General features: G+C 35.6%; 2 protein-coding genes across 3 annotated transcripts; both read right to left on the reverse strand.

Annotated features, from left to right (window-relative positions):
- Positions 1-151: 151 nt before the first annotated feature.
- LOC127987044 (intestinal-type alkaline phosphatase-like) lies at positions 152-7,888 on the reverse strand. Of its 2 annotated transcripts, none has more exons than XM_052589321.1 (11): positions 7,771-7,888; positions 7,565-7,681; positions 6,756-6,871; positions 6,487-6,661; positions 4,760-4,932; positions 4,540-4,665; positions 4,137-4,206; positions 2,912-3,046; positions 2,635-2,826; positions 2,101-2,217; positions 152-1,659 (listed from the first exon to the last, which is right to left on the reverse strand). In XM_052589321.1, exons 1-11 carry the CDS (start codon positions 7,847-7,849, stop codon positions 1,376-1,378), a joined length of 1,584 nt encoding a protein of 527 aa, XP_052445281.1. In that variant the 5' UTR covers positions 7,850-7,888; the 3' UTR covers positions 152-1,375. The 2 variants fall into 2 exon arrangements, with proteins under 2 accessions (XP_052445281.1, XP_052445282.1); XM_052589322.1 differs by having other exon boundaries at positions 1,469-1,659; positions 2,141-2,217.
- A 2,225-nt stretch (positions 7,889-10,113) lies between these two features.
- Positions 10,114-19,335, reverse strand: LOC127988060 (alkaline phosphatase-like). Its single transcript, XM_052590575.1, has 11 exons — positions 19,027-19,335; positions 18,734-18,853; positions 16,720-16,835; positions 15,115-15,289; positions 14,701-14,873; positions 12,893-13,027; positions 12,727-12,802; positions 12,505-12,639; positions 12,232-12,423; positions 10,688-10,804; positions 10,114-10,606 (listed from the first exon to the last, which is right to left on the reverse strand). The coding sequence occupies exons 1-11, from the start codon at positions 19,106-19,108 to the stop codon at positions 10,335-10,337; spliced, it is 1,593 nt and encodes a 530-aa protein (XP_052446535.1). The 5' UTR covers positions 19,109-19,335; the 3' UTR covers positions 10,114-10,334.
- Between the last annotated feature and the right edge of the window lie 576 nt (positions 19,336-19,911).

The following is a 19,911-nucleotide window of genomic DNA, read 5'->3' on the forward strand; positions in this document are numbered from 1 at the left end:
ACAGGTTGACATGCATGCAAGGTCAAAAAACACTTTCATTGTCTTATAATATGCATTTATTTTTACCTTATTTGCTCAACGACTCCCAAAAGATTTGCTCAAGGATACATTTTTCCAATTGCTTCCTTTGCATGATGCAATCTGCTGTGACTGGTCTCATTTTCCATTTCATCTTGCCTGTGTAATACCAGACAAAAGCAGCGTTTGTGAGCGCAGTGATGCTTTGTGTACAGCGTTATCAGGAAAACCGCTATTTTTATCTTCAAAAGAGGCACCTCGTGGCAAAGAATGAATTTGCAGTATCTCCATGAGGAAGCTCCAGACTGGATTTCGGCTGCAAAAATTCACGAACAACGGTAAATATTTGCATTTGTGCTGCAAAAGAACATAATTTTTAAATTAAGCTGAGAAGTCATAATTACAGGGATGGTACACCAAATATTGCAGGAGGCCACCTTGAGCTATTCATGAAACCAAGAAGAATATTGTTAGACGTGTAATTGAATTTAGGAACTTTCCAAATTGCAAATAGAATTCATTATTGTTGTTTATTTACTTGTTTTTCCTCATTGCACTTTTTTTTGCTATTCATAAAAGATAGGTTTACGAATAGTAAAAACATTAACTAGCTTTACTAACTAGGTGTGTCATTGCCTGATAACAACTTTTGTCAGTTAACTTAATAGTTAATATCTAATATTTGAAGGGTCAGTTATTATTATTATTTTAAGTGACTGCCACCTACTGGCCTGGCATGAATAATACAGCTTTTGCAGTCACTTTTCCCAGAATGAATGGGCATCATTTTTATGTTTTGCTGTCTGTAAGCGAAGCTCAACTAGCGCAAATGCTTTTGTTGTTGTGTAAATGTATCCCTAAGACTTATTGCTCAATATTGCAATCATCTGTTTCTATCTAGTGAGGCAAAAACCGGATCTTCTCAGGTGTCAAGAATTCCAATTGGCTTTCATTAGAAATCCAGCAGAACTTGATGTCTGGATGAATGTTACATAAATCCATGCATGTTACATAAATGTGCCTAATGTAAGTATGTAGTTCAAGATAAGCCTATAACAGGAATTTCAATGCCAGAAGGCCATTTGTCCATTAAAGCAATGCTTTTTTGTGGATTCTTTGGATTCTGTCATGAATACATTTCTAGGATTTGGCAGATTTTATTGGGATACATTAATCAACATTTGTCCAACACTTATCCATCTCCTCACAGAGGATCTAGATCATATCTCAACCAACATTCATAGCAAACACAGATCCAGTGCAGAACTTATGCAACTTGCCCCTCAGTTGTCTAAATGTTGCAGTTGAATGTGAAAAACCTGCAAATGTATTGTGATTTAAATATACATAAAAAGCTTTAGTCACATTGCATTAGTGTGGCTAGTGAGGAGAGCAAGCTCAGCATCAGAACCACGAGGCTGAACTTAGTGCAGACGCCATAGTTTTGTGTATGTTCTACATAGCAGTCGGTGTAGGGCTCAAGACAAGCAGCGTAAGCCATAGCATGAGGAATGTAGCTCTGCTCCTGGACGCCGTGGAAGAGGTGCGCCATCGGGCCTTTGGCAAAAATAGCAACATCCTCAGAGCCATGAGTTTCTGAATCTAGAGGCACAGCAGCCTGCTGAAGATATTCATCACTGCCTGAAAGAGTCACATAGTAATACATTACATTATACAGTTATTTATTAATTCACCATAAAAGAAAAAAAGTTAATACTAAAACTTTTACAGTATGAGGTTTACAGAAAATTTAAAAAGCATAATGAAAGTACAATTAATTTTTTTATTTTCTAATTCTCCAGACCTCATATGATATGAAAAGGCTTCAGCAGTCAATCTTATTCATGCTCAAATGCACTGTAAAACCTTCAGTGAGAGCTACGAGGCTGTTATTTCAGTAAATAACGTTTCGGTACAAAAATACTCAAAATTTGCAGTGCACATTAATATTTTGATTGTCTTGCAGTGACACGCATGACCACGAGATGGGGTTCTGCATTGCCATAACACTGAGCTTGTGCCATGCTCTTAAAAATGCTCTTCTGCACCTGGGGGAATAACAATTAAACTCATAAAACTTACTTGAGATTGTTTCATTCATGTCAGGACGAGTTTCACTCACAATCTGGTATCCTGGACCGTTCCCGTAAAGTGCATTAGTAAATCTCTTGCCATCCTCAGCTTTTGAATAAGAAACGCCTAAAGTCAAAAAGGTAAATGAGTCATTCTTAATCCCATAATACCATCAGATTTGTTCTTACTGAGATTTTTTTATGATTATTTCTACTGGGTAAATATTTTGGAGCTTAGGCAGAAATAATGACTCATTCATAACCCCATTTAAATATATATATATATATATATCATATATCAAATACGTTATTGAAGTATGTATTTAACAGTTTTTGCCCGTAGAGTGAAAGTTGGTTGGATTCCAAACAACAAAAGAAAGTCCTACGAGTTCGAAATGCCAAAAAGGGGAGTAAAAGATGACAGAACTGTCATTTTTGGTGAACTATCCCTTCAAGCCATTGTTAGTATTTCATTTCAAAAGGTGTGGACAAACAAGAAAGTTTGGTTTTCAGCAGCTCATGGATGAATTTTGCATGTGGGTACCTAGCACAGGATTGCCCCTGTAAGAGTAGCCACCGAAGGAAAACACATGGGAATGGTCAGCAGTGACCACGGACAAGGTGTCGAGTTCACTCGTCAGCTCAGCCGCCCGCGCAATGGCCCTGTCGAACTCCACAGCCTCCGTCAAAGCGTACTTGGCCTGCCCTGCATGATGGCCGTGATCTATTCTCCCACGTACAGGAAATAAACACACAAATATAAGTATGCTCAACACAGGTTATGGGCTACGCAATGGAAACAAGACATGATATCAACTTATCTTCCACAAAGAGGTAGAATCCCTTCGGGTTTCTGCGAAGAATCTTGATGGCTTTTTCCACCATCTCAGTCAACGATGGGTCCATTGAAGGATTGCGTTCCAGCTCGTACCTGGTGTCCTTTGGCTCAAAAAGCCCTGAGCACAGCAATAAAAACACTTAACATGACTTAACATTTGAAATAGGGTATATGTATATTTTTTTTATTAGCAGTTTACCAAGAAATGTGCTTAAGTAACTATTGAAAATAACTTGTTTTTATGACATACAGTAGACCAGTGGTTTGCAACCTTTCTAGGGGACCCCTATTTTAACATTGTTTTGTTTTTTTTGTTTTTTGATCCCCATTTGTAATATTTATCTGCTCTGTCAAATAATTCTTGATACCTAACATAAAGATTGTTTAGATCTTTAGAGTGCTCATTATCTTTTCATCAACCAACCCATTAAAATGGTGGTCTGATTTTTTGCATCGGTTTGAAGAAAAACAGCAGATGGGCTGAATGAGGATGTATACTGACTGTCAGACAGCAGGTGGCGCTTAAGGAACAGCAGAAATAGAGCGGTTTCCCATAAACAAAACACAGATGTGCTTATAAACAGAAATGTTTCTGAAGACAGATGATTCAAACCACTTGTCACTCTCTTCCATGTTGTCAGTCAAAACTAAACCTTTGCTGCAAGCTGTGCCTGCGTCAGAGTGTAACTAACATTGCTTCACGTTGGACAGTATTTAGGTGAGTTTAACAAATCCCTGTGATCAAATACAGATTTAATGATGAATCAAAATATTAAACAGCTGTACAAGCCTTTGAGAACTTTATCCTGGTTTATGGTCCAACTGTAACCTATTTTAATTCAGCTCTCTCAACTTTTTTTTTTTTTTAAAGAAACAGGATTCCCAGGAGTCTTTAAAAACCTATATAAAGTAGCCTCATTTTAAAAGTGTGATTTATAGATGTGGAAGAGTCATGTCAATTATTAAAACAGTAAAATTATATTGCCAATTTTATGATAAATATAAAATATTTGATTGGGCAGACATTTAATGCTGCTTTTCCAGTAAATACATTTAATAAGACATAAAGCCATTTGGATGTTGTTGTGGACAATGGGGAGCTTTGAAGTAAAAAAGGTTGAGAACCAGTGACGGAAATGTTATACTTTAGGATGTAGATCAACATAACAGATGGATGTTTTCCCACCAAATGGAGGAGGAGGCCTTACCCATCAAGTAATCAGTATTGTCCTCTTTGACGTCATCAAAATCTTTTTTATTCCACACATATTTGGCTCTCTAAAGAAGAAAAAAAAGTGTTTGTTTGTTGTTAGGTGTAGGTTGTCCAAATTTTACTCATCATCATGTTGTTCTAAAGACTTTCATTTCTTCCACAGAGCACAAATGGAGTCAACCAATATGTAAACCAACAAAAACTGCCATTGGAATGAATGGGAATGGGAATGGACGCATTGGAGACTGTGTAAAATGTCCTGCCAGTCATGACAGGTTGATTCTTGTGACAAACCGAATATGGACATGCATGGATGAGATTCGCAAACATATGCACAAATTTTGACTTGGATTTAAAAAAAAAAACATTTTCAATATTTTTGGAGAGATTTGACTTACATTTCTTTCTTTTAACCAAACATCAACTAGGTTTGTTTTGTCCTTTCGGCTCCCTGTAACTGTAGGGTATTCAGGATCAGCCGTTTCCTTGGGAAACATGTACTGCCTTCCGCCACCTAAAATTACCTACAATAAAATAACAGAGGGATTTCACAATCGAGACTGTTGTCAGCGACTGATCACTTACAGTTCAATTCGGTTTACTGGTTTAGGAACTTACATTAATATCAGTGTTGTGGACGAGTTGGTATGCGATGTCCTTGCATCCACCTGCGATGGCTTCAGAGGTCAGCTCTTTATCACTGTACCAGCCTCTTTCAGGGGTGTGGGAGTAACTGGCGGCAGGTGATGCATGCTGGACACGTGCCGTGCTCACTATGCCAACAGACTTCCCTGCAAAATATAAAACCAGTCCAAGGTAATATAAGCAAATTACGTAACTGATACTGCCTTCAACTGTGTAGCTTTGTAACAGATAAGATCAGCCTCAACTCATCCTTTAAACAATAAAATATATCAGTAGAGGTACAGAGGGTTCAAAGTAGCAATGTTCAACTGTTTGAGAATGAGTCACTAGTTCATAGTCGTTACTAGGAGAAATAAAGTTGAATTAAAGAAAAAAATATATACAAAGTTCAAATTTTGAAATATAAAGTGAAAATTGTGAGATACAGTAAAGTCACAGTTATAAGAAATAAAGTTGAAATTATGAGATATTAAAAAGACAAAAGAAGTCGCAATTGAGGTATAAAGTCAAATTGTACGATATGGAAATAAAGTTGCCGTTGAATAAAGTTTAAATTATGAGAAGATAATAGAGGTGTGTGGGAATGCGTCAAAGGGACATTGTGAACTATAGGTATACCGTATTTTTCGGACTATAAGTCGCACCTGAGTATAAGTCGCATCAGTCCAAAACTACGTCATGACGAGGAAAAAAAACATATATAAGTCGCACTGGACTATAAGTAGCATTTATTTAGAACCAAGCACCAAGAGCAAACATTACCATCTACAGCCGCGAGAGGGCGCTCTCTGTCTTCAGTGTAGGCTACAGGAGCACTGAGCAGCATAGAGCGCCCTCTCGTGGCTGTAGACGGTAATGTTTTCTCTTGGTTCATTTCTCTTGGTTCATGTAAAATTAATTTTCATAAATAAGTTGCACCTGACTATAAGTCGCAGGACCAGCCAAACTATGAAAAAAAGTGCGACTTATAGTCCGGAAAATACGGTAGTCACAATCGTAAAAATGATAAAAAAATAAAGTTTAAATTATGAGATTATTTTTTTTTTTGTGGGAATGCGTCAAAGTGACACTGTGAAATATATAGATATGGTCACAATCGTAAGAATGATAAGAAATAAAGTTTAAATTATGAGATAGTATAGGTTTGTGACAATGCGCCAATAAGGAAAAATTTGAAATAATTTCGCAGTTGTAATATATAAAATCTCAATTGTAAGAAATAATGTTGCGTGTAAAAAGTGTTGAGTGAAAAAAGATCAAATTATATCATATAAGGTTCAGTTTGTCTGAAATAAAGTTGCAATGATGAGACATAAAGTTTAAATTGCGAGGCATGCAGTTTAAATGAGAAATAGTCACAAATAGTATCACAATATAAAGTCACGTGGTGAAATATGAAGAAATAAAGTCACGAATGATGGAACTGAAGTTGAAATTATAAGATATGAAATCACAATTATAAGACATAAAATCACAAGTTTTATTTTTCCTCCTTAAATATATGTGTGTTCGATATGTATCCCCAAGTCCCTAATTCAGCCGTTTTGAAATCATCTTCTTTACGTGCAAAATAAATTTCAAAAGAATTGCAAAATGTGTTCATATGGTTAACTATGAGATGATCATCTGCTTAACTCTGAATGAAAAAGTGCTGCAATAATGGGTTAACTGTCCTGGTATTTGGTCTTCCCTGCCATTACCTGCCATCTTTGCCTGATGCAGAATTGATTTGACCTCATTGCCTTTAGCGGAGCTGCAGTCTTTGCGGCGTGCAGCTGCACTGAGACCCAGAGTCCCATAGTTTGACTTCACACCGCAGAGATATGCAGTGGCTGTTGCTGCGCTGTCAGGCATCTGCTGATCGACGTTGTAAGTCTACACAGGGACAAAAACAAACAAAAGTGTTATAAAAGAGTATTTGGATCTATCAATCAGTTATGAATCAACCTAGCCAGTGAGTTTTCTTCACCTTGGAGAGAGCGAGATAAGGGAATGTATCCATGGCTAGGACGCTCTCCTCTCCAGTCTTCCCTTCCATCTGTCCCTTCATAATTCTGGCTGCGGTCACAGTACTGATTCCCATGCCTTATTACATGTCAAAAAGAACACATTGCACAACTTTAAGGCACACAAGTAAACAAGGCATACTGTATGGAATCATGTTTCCCCTGAATAAAAAAATTGACTTGCATGATGAACTCCCAATTGCAAGAAACAAAAGTCTGAATCGCAAGATATAAACTCACAAGTTGCAATTTACAAAGTCTAACTCTCGGGAAAATACTACTTTCTTATCTATTGATACGTTTTATAACATTTGATAACTATGACTAAATATGTAAAACTAATTAAGAGATCTTACAGTAAACAATCTGATGATCTAATCTAAAGACACTGTGCAGCTTTTATTTATTTTTTCTGTCCTTTAGGACTGCCATTTGTAAAATTGTACCATGTAACCTTAAAAAGACAAGGCAAACTATGCAGCGTCAACTGCCTGATAAATCAGACTTTGTTAAGTACAGTTATCAGTTATCACCATATTCATCTTTATAGTTATAGCTCTTGATGTGAACGGACCTTTACATTGCAGAACTGCAACCCAAAATTCAGACAAGGACAAAAAGATTTATTGTGATAGAAAATAAATGTTGACAAATTCTCAAAATCTACAAAAATGACTAGAAAGATACTTTGTGGCTAAAATGCTACAATACATTCTAGATTATTAAACAGAACAATGCAAAAACAAGAAATTCTAGTTTCTATTTAACTCACCATCTCCGAGGAAGAGAATGAGATTTTTAGCACGGTGCAGGTTGGGCTTCATGGAGAGGGATGTATGAAGAGCCTCTTTACCCTTAACATACCAAAAGTCTGGGTTCTGCTCCTCCTCTTTAAATTGATTCCAGAAAAGAAACATTGTTTGATTCAATTTGTTTGGAGAGAAAAATAATAATTTTGAACTATGGAATAGCACTTACCAGGAATAACAGAGAAACATCCATCAAATCCTACCAAAACAAATATTCCAATAATCAGAAGGGTCTGTTGTGTGGCCATGGTTTGACTGCAGCAGCTGTGACAGCTCTGTAAAACAATTCAACGCCCTCCTGTATATAGTCTTCTTTCAGACCAAAGGTCATTTGTAGTTCCCATTCCCTCTTTTGAAACATACTTTTTATCATGTACTGATCATTCGTGGCCATGTGATGTGATATGGCTATATTATGATACAAATATTGATGTGAATCAATTACTGTACAGTTCTGTGATTTTTCCCCCCTAACCTGTGCTGTTCTTTAGTGAACTGTGCTTTGCTGCGCTAAACTGCTCTTTTTTATATTCATTGCTGAACTGTTCCGTACTGAACTGTTGTTTACTGAAATCTACCGTTAGTAACTAAACTCATTGCATAATGTTCTGTACCATCCTATTTACCAAATGTCTTTGTGTTTTGCACTGTTCTGTTCTGAACTGTTCTGAAATTAACTGATCTGCACTAAACTGAATATTTAAGTTCAGTACTATACTGATCCAAACTGTTCTGTGCTTACTCTGTTCTTTACTGAACTGTTCTGTTCAGGAATTAACACTGAAATGAATGATTAAACTACTGATTTTAAACCGTTCTTTGCTTTTCTCGTTTGAACTGTTTTGCACCATACTGTTCTTTTCTGGATTATTTTGTCCTGTGCTGAACTGCACCTTGCTGTTCCTTACCGAATTGTCCTGAATGGTACTGTTCTTCAGTAAATTGCACTGTTCTGCACTGAACTTCTTTGCAGTACACTGTTCTTTACCAAACTTTTCTATTTTCTTACTGAACTGAACTGTTCTTTACAGTAACATTCAGTACAATACTCTTCTGGTTTAAACAGTTCTATACTTTTTCCTGTTCTTTACTGAACTGTTCTATTCTTTACTTTTCTGAACTGTTCTGTAGTGAACTGATCTTCTCCGAACTGAGTGAATAAATTCTACTGATTTAAACGTATTTGTTCTGAACTGTTCTGTTCTGTTGTTTCATTAGTTGGTTGTTCTCTGCCGAAGTGCACTTCACTGTCCTGTTCTTTACTTAATTGTACTGTTCCTGTGCTGTTCTGCGCTAAACTGCTTTATACAATTCTGTAGTACTTATAGCATAATACTTAACTGATTTTCTTTTTTCATGAAACTTCACTTTTCTTCAGTATACAGTTCTTTTCAGGACTGAATGAGTTGAACCTTAATAACAGTTAATAACTGTTAAACTATTCTTTACTAAATTGTTCTTTCTGCACATAACTATTCTATTCTGTTCTGTCCTGAACTGTTCGTGTAGCTGAATGATTAATTTGTGTGCTGTGTACTAGTCTCTTGTTCTGTTCTTTAAACAGTTCTGTTCTCTTCTGAACTGTTGCTAATGAACTAAATGATTAAACTCAAAACAAATTTGAATCATCCTGTGCTTTCCTGTTATGAACTGTTCTGTTGAGTGCTGTTTTTTTGTTCTAAATGGACTGTTCTGTGCTGAACTGTTGCTAATGAACTAAATGATTAAACTCAAAACAATGGACTGCTCTGTGCTGAACTGTTCTGTTCCTCACTGGATTGTTCTGAATTGTACCATTACAACTGTTAATGTAAATCACAATGCACTTCTTGCTTTCCTTAACTGTTTAATAATGATCTTTATGTTTTTTTAGTACAACGTAAATTTCCTAAATGAATACTGCTCTTCTGAATAGAATTATACTAGTCTAAATCAAACTCTTTTTTTTTTTTCAACCGCTCTGTCCTCCTCTTTTACTGATTTGTTCTGTATCGCACTGAACTATTTTGCACTTAACTAAATTGTTACCAAAACCATCCTGTGTGCTTCTGTTCTGAACTGTTCTTTACTGAATTATTCTGTTCTATGCTAAAATGAACTGTACTGTACTGCACTTTTCTATTATTTTAAACTGTTCTGGTCCATTCAAAACAAGCCCTGATTAGTTCATTTCAGTTAATCAACAAGATCATCTGTAAATATATTGTGCAAAATGTTGATTAATCTGCTTTGCTAATCTTTTGACAACCCTGCCATATTAACGATATAAAAATGTATGGATTTGGCAGATGCTTTTAAACAATGTAATTGCATTGCATTCTATGTTTATCAGTTCATTCATTCCCTGCATGCAAAAATAGCCAGTGAAACCATATTTAAATCAAATGTAGAAGATATATATTTATCATGGCTTAAAGGCAAGTTTTCTAACCCTTCGTACAGCAATGGATATATAATTGCTTTCGATATCTGATGGGCACAGAACATTTATCACAAAAGCTGATAACACTGAAAAGTTTATTGGTCTAACATGTTTGAAATTTATAGTCACAGTCCAATATATACAAAAATATCTGATTATAAAATACATCCATAATTTTTTTTTTTTACATTTATATACACAACATTGCAATTCCTAAGAGCACCAAATTACAATATAAACTATTTGGATTATAAATCTCAAAAAAGACCCAAAGAGTCCTGGGGCCTCAATCACTCATGCAGTAGAATCTGTCATCTCATGACAAGCCAAAACACGCCGGTTATTGAGATAAGAGGTATTGAAAGAGTTATTTTACAGCCTTCTGAGCCATGAAGATGTAGTGGACAGTTATTGTATGGCTCTAGACACGCTGCATAAGCCATCGCATGGGCCACATAATTCTGTTCTTTGACTCCGTGAAAGAGATGAGCCATAGGGCCTTTTGCGTAGATAGCCACATCTTCCCCTCCATGTGTCTCTGATTCTAAAGGAACAGCCGCTTGTTGCATGTACTCTTCATCAACTACAAATAAAGTAAGATGTGGTATTAGTGTTTGAAAACACAAGAAGTCACAGGTAGTAAACTAATTTAGGCAATACTTACAATAATCCACTTCTGAAACATTTCCTCTTGTTCCGTTTACTTGAGCATATCCTGGTCCATTAGCATACAAGATACTAGTGTATGGAAGATTATCCTCAGCCTTCTTGGGTGCCAGACCTGGGGGGAAAAAAAGCACTGAAACACTGGCCATGCAGTGTAATACTAGTGTAGTAGTGTAATACTTCTATCCATGGACATCCGTTCTATTGCTACCAGAGGTCACCCTTCCATTACATTGAATATGGCACTTCACAAACTGTTACACATCACCCTGGACTACATTTCCCATGCTCCATTGCACTAAATCACAAGCTCACCTGAAACTAATCACACACAGCTGCTACCAATGACACACACTATATGAATCAGTCTCACACCACCATCCAACGCCGAGTATTGTTAGCACATATCACTGCTCACAGTTCTGTCTTTGTTTTGAGCTCCTCTGTCTCAATTAGCGCCTGTTTTTGGATTACCCTTTTGTCTTGTCTTTCTGGATATTGTTTGCCCCTCGCCTGGGCTCTAGCCAGTGTTTGGATTATTTTCTCACCTAGCCCTCTGGATACTGATAGCCGCCGATCTACCATGCCTGCTTTGGATTACTCTCATCTTGCCCTCAATATGCCTGTGTGCCATTGTCTGACCCTTGCCTGTTTTGACCTTGATTAATAATAAAGCTTTGCAAATGAATCCACTCTTCTCCCATCCCTGCCGTAACAATAGTGTATACTCCCAACTTTTCTTTTTTTTTTTGTTGGGGGGGGGGGGGGGTTAATATGGATTTTAAATTAATACAAAAAGCGCTTTTTAAAAGTGTACTTAAGTGTGTTAACAGAGTAGTGAAAGTGTACTCACTTTAAGTACACTTAAGTGGCTTTTATTTTATTCATATTATATTGTCTGCAAATACTTTTTTTTAAAACACACTTTTTAGTTTGAAGTACACTACATGTGCGCATTTAGTACAATGAAACACTTTTTGCAAGGGAAACATCTTGTCTGTCACCTCAAAATGCATGTTTAACATTCTTTTATAAGACTCAATTAGTCAAAGTAAAATGGTTGCAGTTTACTCTTTTACTTTTTTTAATTACTTTCGGTGTCTTGTTCTAGATAATCAAAATAGCTTAACCGGTTAGCACTATGCTAGTAAGTTTGTTAACTGAAGGCTAAAAGCACACACACACTCACACACACACACAAAAGAAATACAGGGAGGATCTACACTACTTCATTATTCACATGGAGCAGCTGATGAGCTGCTTGATGAGTCAATAAGCTGCTGCTCAATATTCAAATACTCATCCAGTATATATGGGGATTATTTCATATATGTTGTATGTGCAACAGCGGTATTCCTTAGATGCTCACAGCAGCTTGTCTGTGGATGTATTGGCTGAAGCAAATACTTGCTCTGCCATTGCAACAGCAGCATAGTGGATCTATACCATGTATATTTACATTCTAAAACTTTCAGATTTCTGATGACAGAAATTACATTCTCATTATTTAATTTCCATTATGTAAAGTAAACTAGTATATACCAAAAATAGGGTTGCCTCTGGGGGTATTTCCACCAAAAGTGAAGACATGGGAATGATCTGCAGTGACAACAGTGAGAGTGTCCAATTCACTGGTCAGCTCAGATGCTCTCTGGATTGCACGGTCAAACATGATGGTTTCGGTCAGAGCAAGCTTGGCAACCCCATCATGGTGTCCATGGTCTATTCTACCTCGTAAAGCACAAAGAAAGACATGTTTCACTATTAGCAGAATATCTTTAAACTGTAACACCAGAGTAAATGTTAAATACTCATCTTCCACAAAGAGAAAAAACCCTTTGGGATTCTTGCTGAGGATTTGAATGGCTTTCTCTGTCATGTCCACAATAGAGGGGTCACGTGTGCGATTCCTGAACACTTCAAACCTCATGTCCTTGGGTTCAAACAGACCTGAATGAGAAATATGAATGAGAACGTCATATCAGCAGACAAATACTGTCAGTAAGTTAATGTGGAAACCTTATAAACTGGCATTACCCATCAGGCGGTCTGTTGTTTTAACATTCACTGCATTAAGCTGCTCCTTGTTCCAGACATACTGCGCATTTCTTCCCTAATAAACAAAACAGATAATCACGTAAAACTGTAAGTGGTCATTTACAAACACAGTTAGTGCCGCAATACACACATTTCTTGGAGATACCTTACGAGATTTCAACCAGACATCAATGAGGTTCTTTTTGTCTTTGCGAGTCCCTTTGCGAGAAGATGAAGAGGGGTATTCTGGATCAGGGGTACCCTTGGGTGTCATGTACATTCGGCCACCGCCAAGAATTACCTAAAATGGAGACATATTTAAAATTTGTGAACTTCCCATTTCAAATATATATTAAAACTTTTAGGTTTCTTGACAGAAATTTCAGTTATTTCAATTATGCTTTTGGCATATACCAAAAATATGCATATTTGGCAAATGACTGCAAAGTCACTTTCCACATTTTCTGGGTTCTAGGAAAGGAAGTTTGTTGGGTAAACCTATAAAGTGGTAAATGTAAACTACAAAAATGTGAATTTGTGAAAATGGTAATGTCACATGCATACGTATTATGTGTTCAGGCTATAGGTTAGTACGCAAATGTGGTGTATTTCTTTAAATCTAAATTCAATAAAAATGAAAATATATTAAATAAAAACTTTGTTAGATTTACGATATTAATAACTGTGGAAATGCATCATCACAGTCACTGAAAAGCGACCATTTTTTGTATTTACTTATGTTATTATTTTGCTGGAAAATCTGCTTTGAACTTCTAGCTTACTAAGCTGAATCATAAGGAATTAGTTAAACAGCAATCAAGCAACTGGTTAATAAAAATAGCTGACTGTGCTACAAGCTAACAACAAAAACTAAATTGGAGTTAGTTTATTATATTTTTATAAATAGAAATATCTCAACTGGGGTGACAATATCAAAATTGAACAGGTAAATTTACACTAAATGCAACAAAAACAGTGTAATTTACATACAAATATATAGGTAACTATTAACTATATTAGCATGCATATTACTAGCTATTGCTTATGGTATTTATAAGGCACATATTAATATCTTATTCTGCATGACCATTTTTACATCCATTAATCTACCCCATAATACCTGACTAACTATTAATAGGCACCAAATTAGGAGTTTATTGAGGCAAAAGTAATTGTTAATAGGTAATAGTGAGAATAGGTTCCCAAACTAAACTGTGACTTATATACACTAGTCAACATTTGAAGTGAATCAAAACCTTTCTACAAAGTTTCATTCTTGTCTTAGGACAACTGAATAATTCATTTTTTTATCCACTTTAAATGTTGATTACAATATAATGTAGTATATTAAATTTAGTACATACAATAGTACACTCTATTATATAAAATACATTTGAAAAACTGGTAGAATTGCACTCAACAGTATGTGCAGTATTTTATTTTTTAAGCTATTTATACTAAATGTAAATCACAATTCGATTTTATTTACACTGTTAAAATGGCAGGATTTTCTGTTAATTATACTACTTATTGTAAATATTGGCTATTATCCGCACCTAAGTATTTTGGTACATTATAAAACAGTATGCAATAATAACATATTGAGCATAAATTATAATTTTAATTCGAGTTATTATATGGATGCAACCTTATTGGGACAATAAATCCCTCCCTAACCCTACCCGATACTTTATTTTCAACTTTTTTATTATTTCCTTCATATTTATTGAAAATAAATGCCTTTCTGATGTATGTTTCTGATGGAGAAAAAGAAAAGTGTGACAAAAGACGCATTCGAACTCGGGTCGATTGCGTCAAAAAGACTGCCACACAAACTTTACCATCTACGCCACTGGAGTTACAGTTAGATCAGCATCTTTTGTAGAGTTGAGTAGCCCAATCACATGTTGATTGGTGTATAGCCACTCTGTATTTTTAATCACATGACATCAAACTGTATGGGTTTTGGCTCACATCAATATCAGTGTTGGTCACCAGCTGTGTGGCGATATCGGTGCAGCCCTGCCGGCGGGCATCGGAGGGCACGTCTGCGTCGCTGTACCAGCTGCGGCTCACCGAGTGGGCGTACGCGGCAGCGGGCGATGCATGCTGCACTCTGGTGGTGGTCACGATGCCGACAGACTTTCCTGGATATATGCACACACAAACATGCATCGTCACATTTATACCGCATGATCACGAAAATGGAACATTCTTCAGAATAGTGTCTTTTGTGCTCAACAGAAGAAAATAATTCATATAGATTTGAAACAACCCGATAGAATTTTATTTTTTTTAGTGAACTGTCCCTTTAAGAGGAACAGCCGCAACAGGAAAAACATCGGTTGCATGTCTGTAAGTGCAAAAACGAGTCTAAATGGAAAATACCTTGTTCTTTGGCACGATGTAACACTGAGAAAACCTCGTTGCCGAATGTGGTGTTGCACGCATAGGCCACTGCTTTAGCGCTCAAACCCACCGTCTTGGCGTTAGCCTTCACACCGCAGTGGTAGGCCGTAGCTGTGCTAGCGCTGTCCGCCACCTGTCTGTCAACACTGTACGTCTGTTTGGAAACACATCAACTCGGTACATCAAATACTTATAGTTCTGTTGTTCAAAACATAGCTTATGGGTCGTATAATGAGTAGGTAAACAATTTCATGAGACCCTAATCTGACCTGTGATACTTCACATGTGTAATCAGCTTTCCCTCGTCCTCATGTTCTCCAGGATCAGAGGTTGCAGTGCTATCTAAACCTATCAGGAATGCATAATCTGCAGTCAACCGATAACTTTTCATATCTTAAACTGTGCATATGCTGCTGTCAACACAGTATATGAAAGACCATTTTTGCCACAGAAGAAAAAAGTCCTGCTTTGGTTTATTACAATAGACTTTATAATAGAAATTTACATTATGAGATACTTAGTTGCAATTATGAGATAAGAAGGAGAAATGATAATAAAAATACAATTCAAGTCAAATTATGAAAAAACGTTAAAAGTACGAGTCATAATCATGATAGTAAAAGTAAAATCTACAAAATGAAAAAAAATTAGGACAACAGTCAAAAGTATGAGAGTTGTTATTATGACAGAGTAAAAAGCTGTGATAAAATTAAAACATAAGTCAAAATATGACCAAAAGTTAACAGTAAAAATACGAGTCACAATATGACTTAGAAGTAGAAATGATGATAAAAATAAATTATAACGAATCAACGAGAGTCACAGTTATCACATAATCATTCAAAATGTATGTAATGAGAACAGTTGGCATACAACTAATAATTATGACATAAATACAAAAATTATCAGAATAAAAGTAAAAGTTATGATTTTTCTCTTATTTAATAATTAAGAATTCCAATATTTTTTGTTTTCATCACATAACTAGGACTTATTATCTCCTCATCTTTCATGTAATAATTATGATTTACCAATGACAATGGTGATTTTTATTTAATTGTATTTCTTTTATATGCAGAAACATTGGCTCAACCAATGCACACAGAAATAATCCTATGTATTTTATTAGAATAAAATTGTACATTATATTTTTCTATTATAATAAAAATAATAATAGTAATATAAACTATATATAGACATATAAAATATACTAAGATATATATTAAAATATACATTTATATAAATTAATATAACTATAATTTTTTTTTTCATTTAAATAGGGTGTCAGAACCCCCCCCCCCCCCAACCAACCCTTAATTCTATGAATTAATTCTGTATTAATTGATATGAAACTGACACTGATGTGTACAGTGGTAGGAAAATAAGTAGATAGGTGTTGAATGTTTCTGTTTTTCAGGCTTTCACACCCAGTTCAGCAAGAGTGGAAACTCTAAATGTAATCTGTAATGTAACACACATGCGCCTCACATTGCCATTTCTGTGACATCCCAAACCTGCCTCCATATAATTGCACAACTAGATTGCTAAGAATTATCTTTGGATGATTAAAGAGAAGCGTCAGACCTTGGACAGGGCGACGTATGGAAACGTATCCATGGTCAAATGCGTCTCCTCCCCTGACTGTCCCTCCATCTGACCTCTCAGTATCCGGGCGGCTGACACCGTCGACACTCCCATCCCTGACAGATGGACAGAGAAACATCACAGCCTGGCCCTGAACACACACCGCTCATCAACTCCACACGAGACGAAGAACAAGGCTCATATACAGTCAACCCATCGTTATCACAAGACTAGGCCGACAGGGGGATCAGCAACTCAATATACAACTCAATAACAGACATGAAGTATAAAACCTTGTTATAACATATATGAGATGAATGAGAGCACGATGAATAATATTGCATAATGTGTTTAATGTGCACTTCAAATCTTAGGAAACTGGTATATTTTAAGTCAATACGTTTTTATAAAATATGCTTTAAAATTAGACTTATTTTAATGTTTTGACTAAAATACTAAAGCACATGTAAAGTACTTGAATATAATTCAGATTTAAAGATAATATATTTTAAATGTGCTGTAGTATATGAACAGCACTCTAAAGTTCAGCTAATTTGATTTAATATACATTTAAACTGTAGCACATTTTGGTTAAATTACAATGGAAATGCAGTTAAGTGTTAGCAAACACTACTTTATTCTTTGATAGAATATTGTTACTGTAATAATTACCATAAAGTATACTTTAAAGAGAAACTAGAAGACAAAATAGTGCTTATGAATGCTTATAGTGAAACACATTTGTATACAGCTATGGAAAAAATATGGAAGAGACCACTTGAAAATGGTCAGTTTCTCTGGATAAGCTAAGTATGAGTTTGAGTAAAATGATGATATTTGTTTTATTCTATAAAAAGTCTGAGAACATTTCTTCCAAATTGCAAATAAAAACATTCTCATTTAGAACCTCGTTGTTGTCATTTTGTAGAAAATGTGTCAAACTAACAAATGTTTTTACTTGTTGTGATTAAAAAATTGAGGGGTTGTTTCACCAAATATTGATTTCTTAACTCCTTTCAAGTTAAAACATTTGTTTCGCATTGTCTTAAAAAATAATAAAACGTGTGATGTTTATCAGACGTGTTTATATTCATTATCAGACAAAATGATACCAATGTTTTAACTTAATGACAGTTAAGAAATCAATATTTGGCATCTTATTTTGAGCACTTTGATAATTTTATGAAAAACAAACAAACAAACAAAAAAACAAGAGCTCTAAATGACAACATTATTTAAAATTTAAAGACACTTAGAGGCTTTTTTCTGGGCAGAAAATTAATGATATTTGGTCAAAATAACAAATGCTTTCATTTGTTGTGATTAAAAAATCATAGTTATTCCCCCAAATATTGATTTCTTAACTCTTTTGAAGTTAAAACATTTATTTTGTGTCGTCTTAAAAAATAATATAAACCAGTGATGTTTTCAGACATGTTTATATTCATTATCAAACAACACAATACGAATATTTTAACTTCAGAAGTGTTAAGAAATCAACATTAAGCATCTTATTTTAACCTCTTTGATAGTTGTATGCACATTTTTTAAAATAAATAAATAAAATAAACTCTGAATGACAAAATGATTTAAGATTTAAAGGCATATAGAGTTTCTTTTTTTTATTATTATTTTATTTTATTTATTTTTGCAGAAAATGAATGTAATTTGTTCAAAATAACAAATGCTTTCATTTGCTGTGATAACAATAAAAATAAATCCAAAATATTGCATTCCAAAATAAATATAAAACATATTTCATTAATAAAATCTTTTTGAATATGACCATTTTGAAAACATTTTTTTTTTTAAAAGAAGCTAAATTCTAAATTAAAACTTTTTTATTTAAAATTTGGAAGAAATGTCAGCAGTAGATTACAGAATTCAACAAAAACAATGTTTTGTGTAATTACTGTGTAAATCATAAATCCATAGATTGTCTCTTTTTTCTATTTGTCTATAGCGTGTAGTTTCATGCACTGACCAGCAGTGTTTGTTGGGGTCTTTAACTCACCGTCTCCAAGGAAGAGGACGATGTTTTTGGTGCGATGCGCTCGCAGTGGCAGCGTGAGGGCCGTCTGAAGCGTGCGTCTGGCCTGATGGTTCCAGTACGCCGGTTCCTTCTCCCATTCAGCTAGCAAAACAAACACCACGCCATAAACAACCTGTCCTTCTCACAGATAACTCTTCTGCCAGCCTGCCCTGACACGACTTTCCCAGACTTTCCACAAAGCAGTGTTAAACTGCACTACAGTTCGCTCTGTGCTAATTTTAGAGATGTGGACAATGGGAGCGCTGTGTCCTTACCCACGGGCTCCAGACTGGTGCTCAGAAGGAGGTGGGCCAGGAGGAGCAGCACGCCGGGGGCCCGGCTGTAAAACAAACACATCCCGAGCTGCAGAGACTTCAGAGCACACCTCGACGCTGGGAAGGAGTGTCTCCTCAAACCTCCAGCCCCTGCTTTTTAAACCCGGGGCCCCTGACAGCTCATAGGCTCGTGCTGACGGTGGCCAGGAAACCCCTCGACTTCTTTTCCTTTTGTTTTAAGCCGAGCGCTCTTCCTTTTTGCTTTTCTTGCTCTCTGTTCCCGGCTCTCCCGAGAGCTGCTCTTGGAAGCCCAGTGCCGTCTTTGATGTGGCCAGCTGTGCTAATGTGTGCTTTTCATGCAACGGTTAAAAAGCGGCGCTCGAGATGTATTGCTTTTTGGTTCTTGTTATGACTTTGAAAATGAATCCAGCATGTGCGAAACACTGGGCTTTCTAGTTCTTGCAAGGTTTCGTACAAGTGTGGAAGATACAAACTGCCATGAAATGATAAAATCGTGCTTTTTGTGCACTTGTGGTGTACATCACATCTTCTATAAAAGTAAATTTGCATATATTTTAATATATAATATGAATGGAAACAAAAGGTCACTTAGGTGCACTTAAGTAGACTTTTAAAAAGTGCACTAATGTCAAAAACATTGTTTTAATAATGTTTTGTTGTTGCTTTAAAGAAGTTACATACAAAATTGACATACCAAAATGCACACACACACACACATAGAAATATGTAAATACGTAAATGCATTTAATATAAATGTTAACTATTTTTTGTTGTTTAGGTATGCATGTAGGTTGTAAAATAGATCCATGCCTTTAAATTCTGACCGAAGAAGAATTTTAAGTTATTTGCATATGAAACAATGAA

Source organism: Carassius gibelio, chromosome B22 (genome assembly GCF_023724105.1).
Source record: "Carassius gibelio isolate Cgi1373 ecotype wild population from Czech Republic chromosome B22, carGib1.2-hapl.c, whole genome shotgun sequence".
NCBI classification, from domain to species: Eukaryota; Metazoa; Chordata; class Actinopteri; order Cypriniformes; family Cyprinidae; genus Carassius; species Carassius gibelio.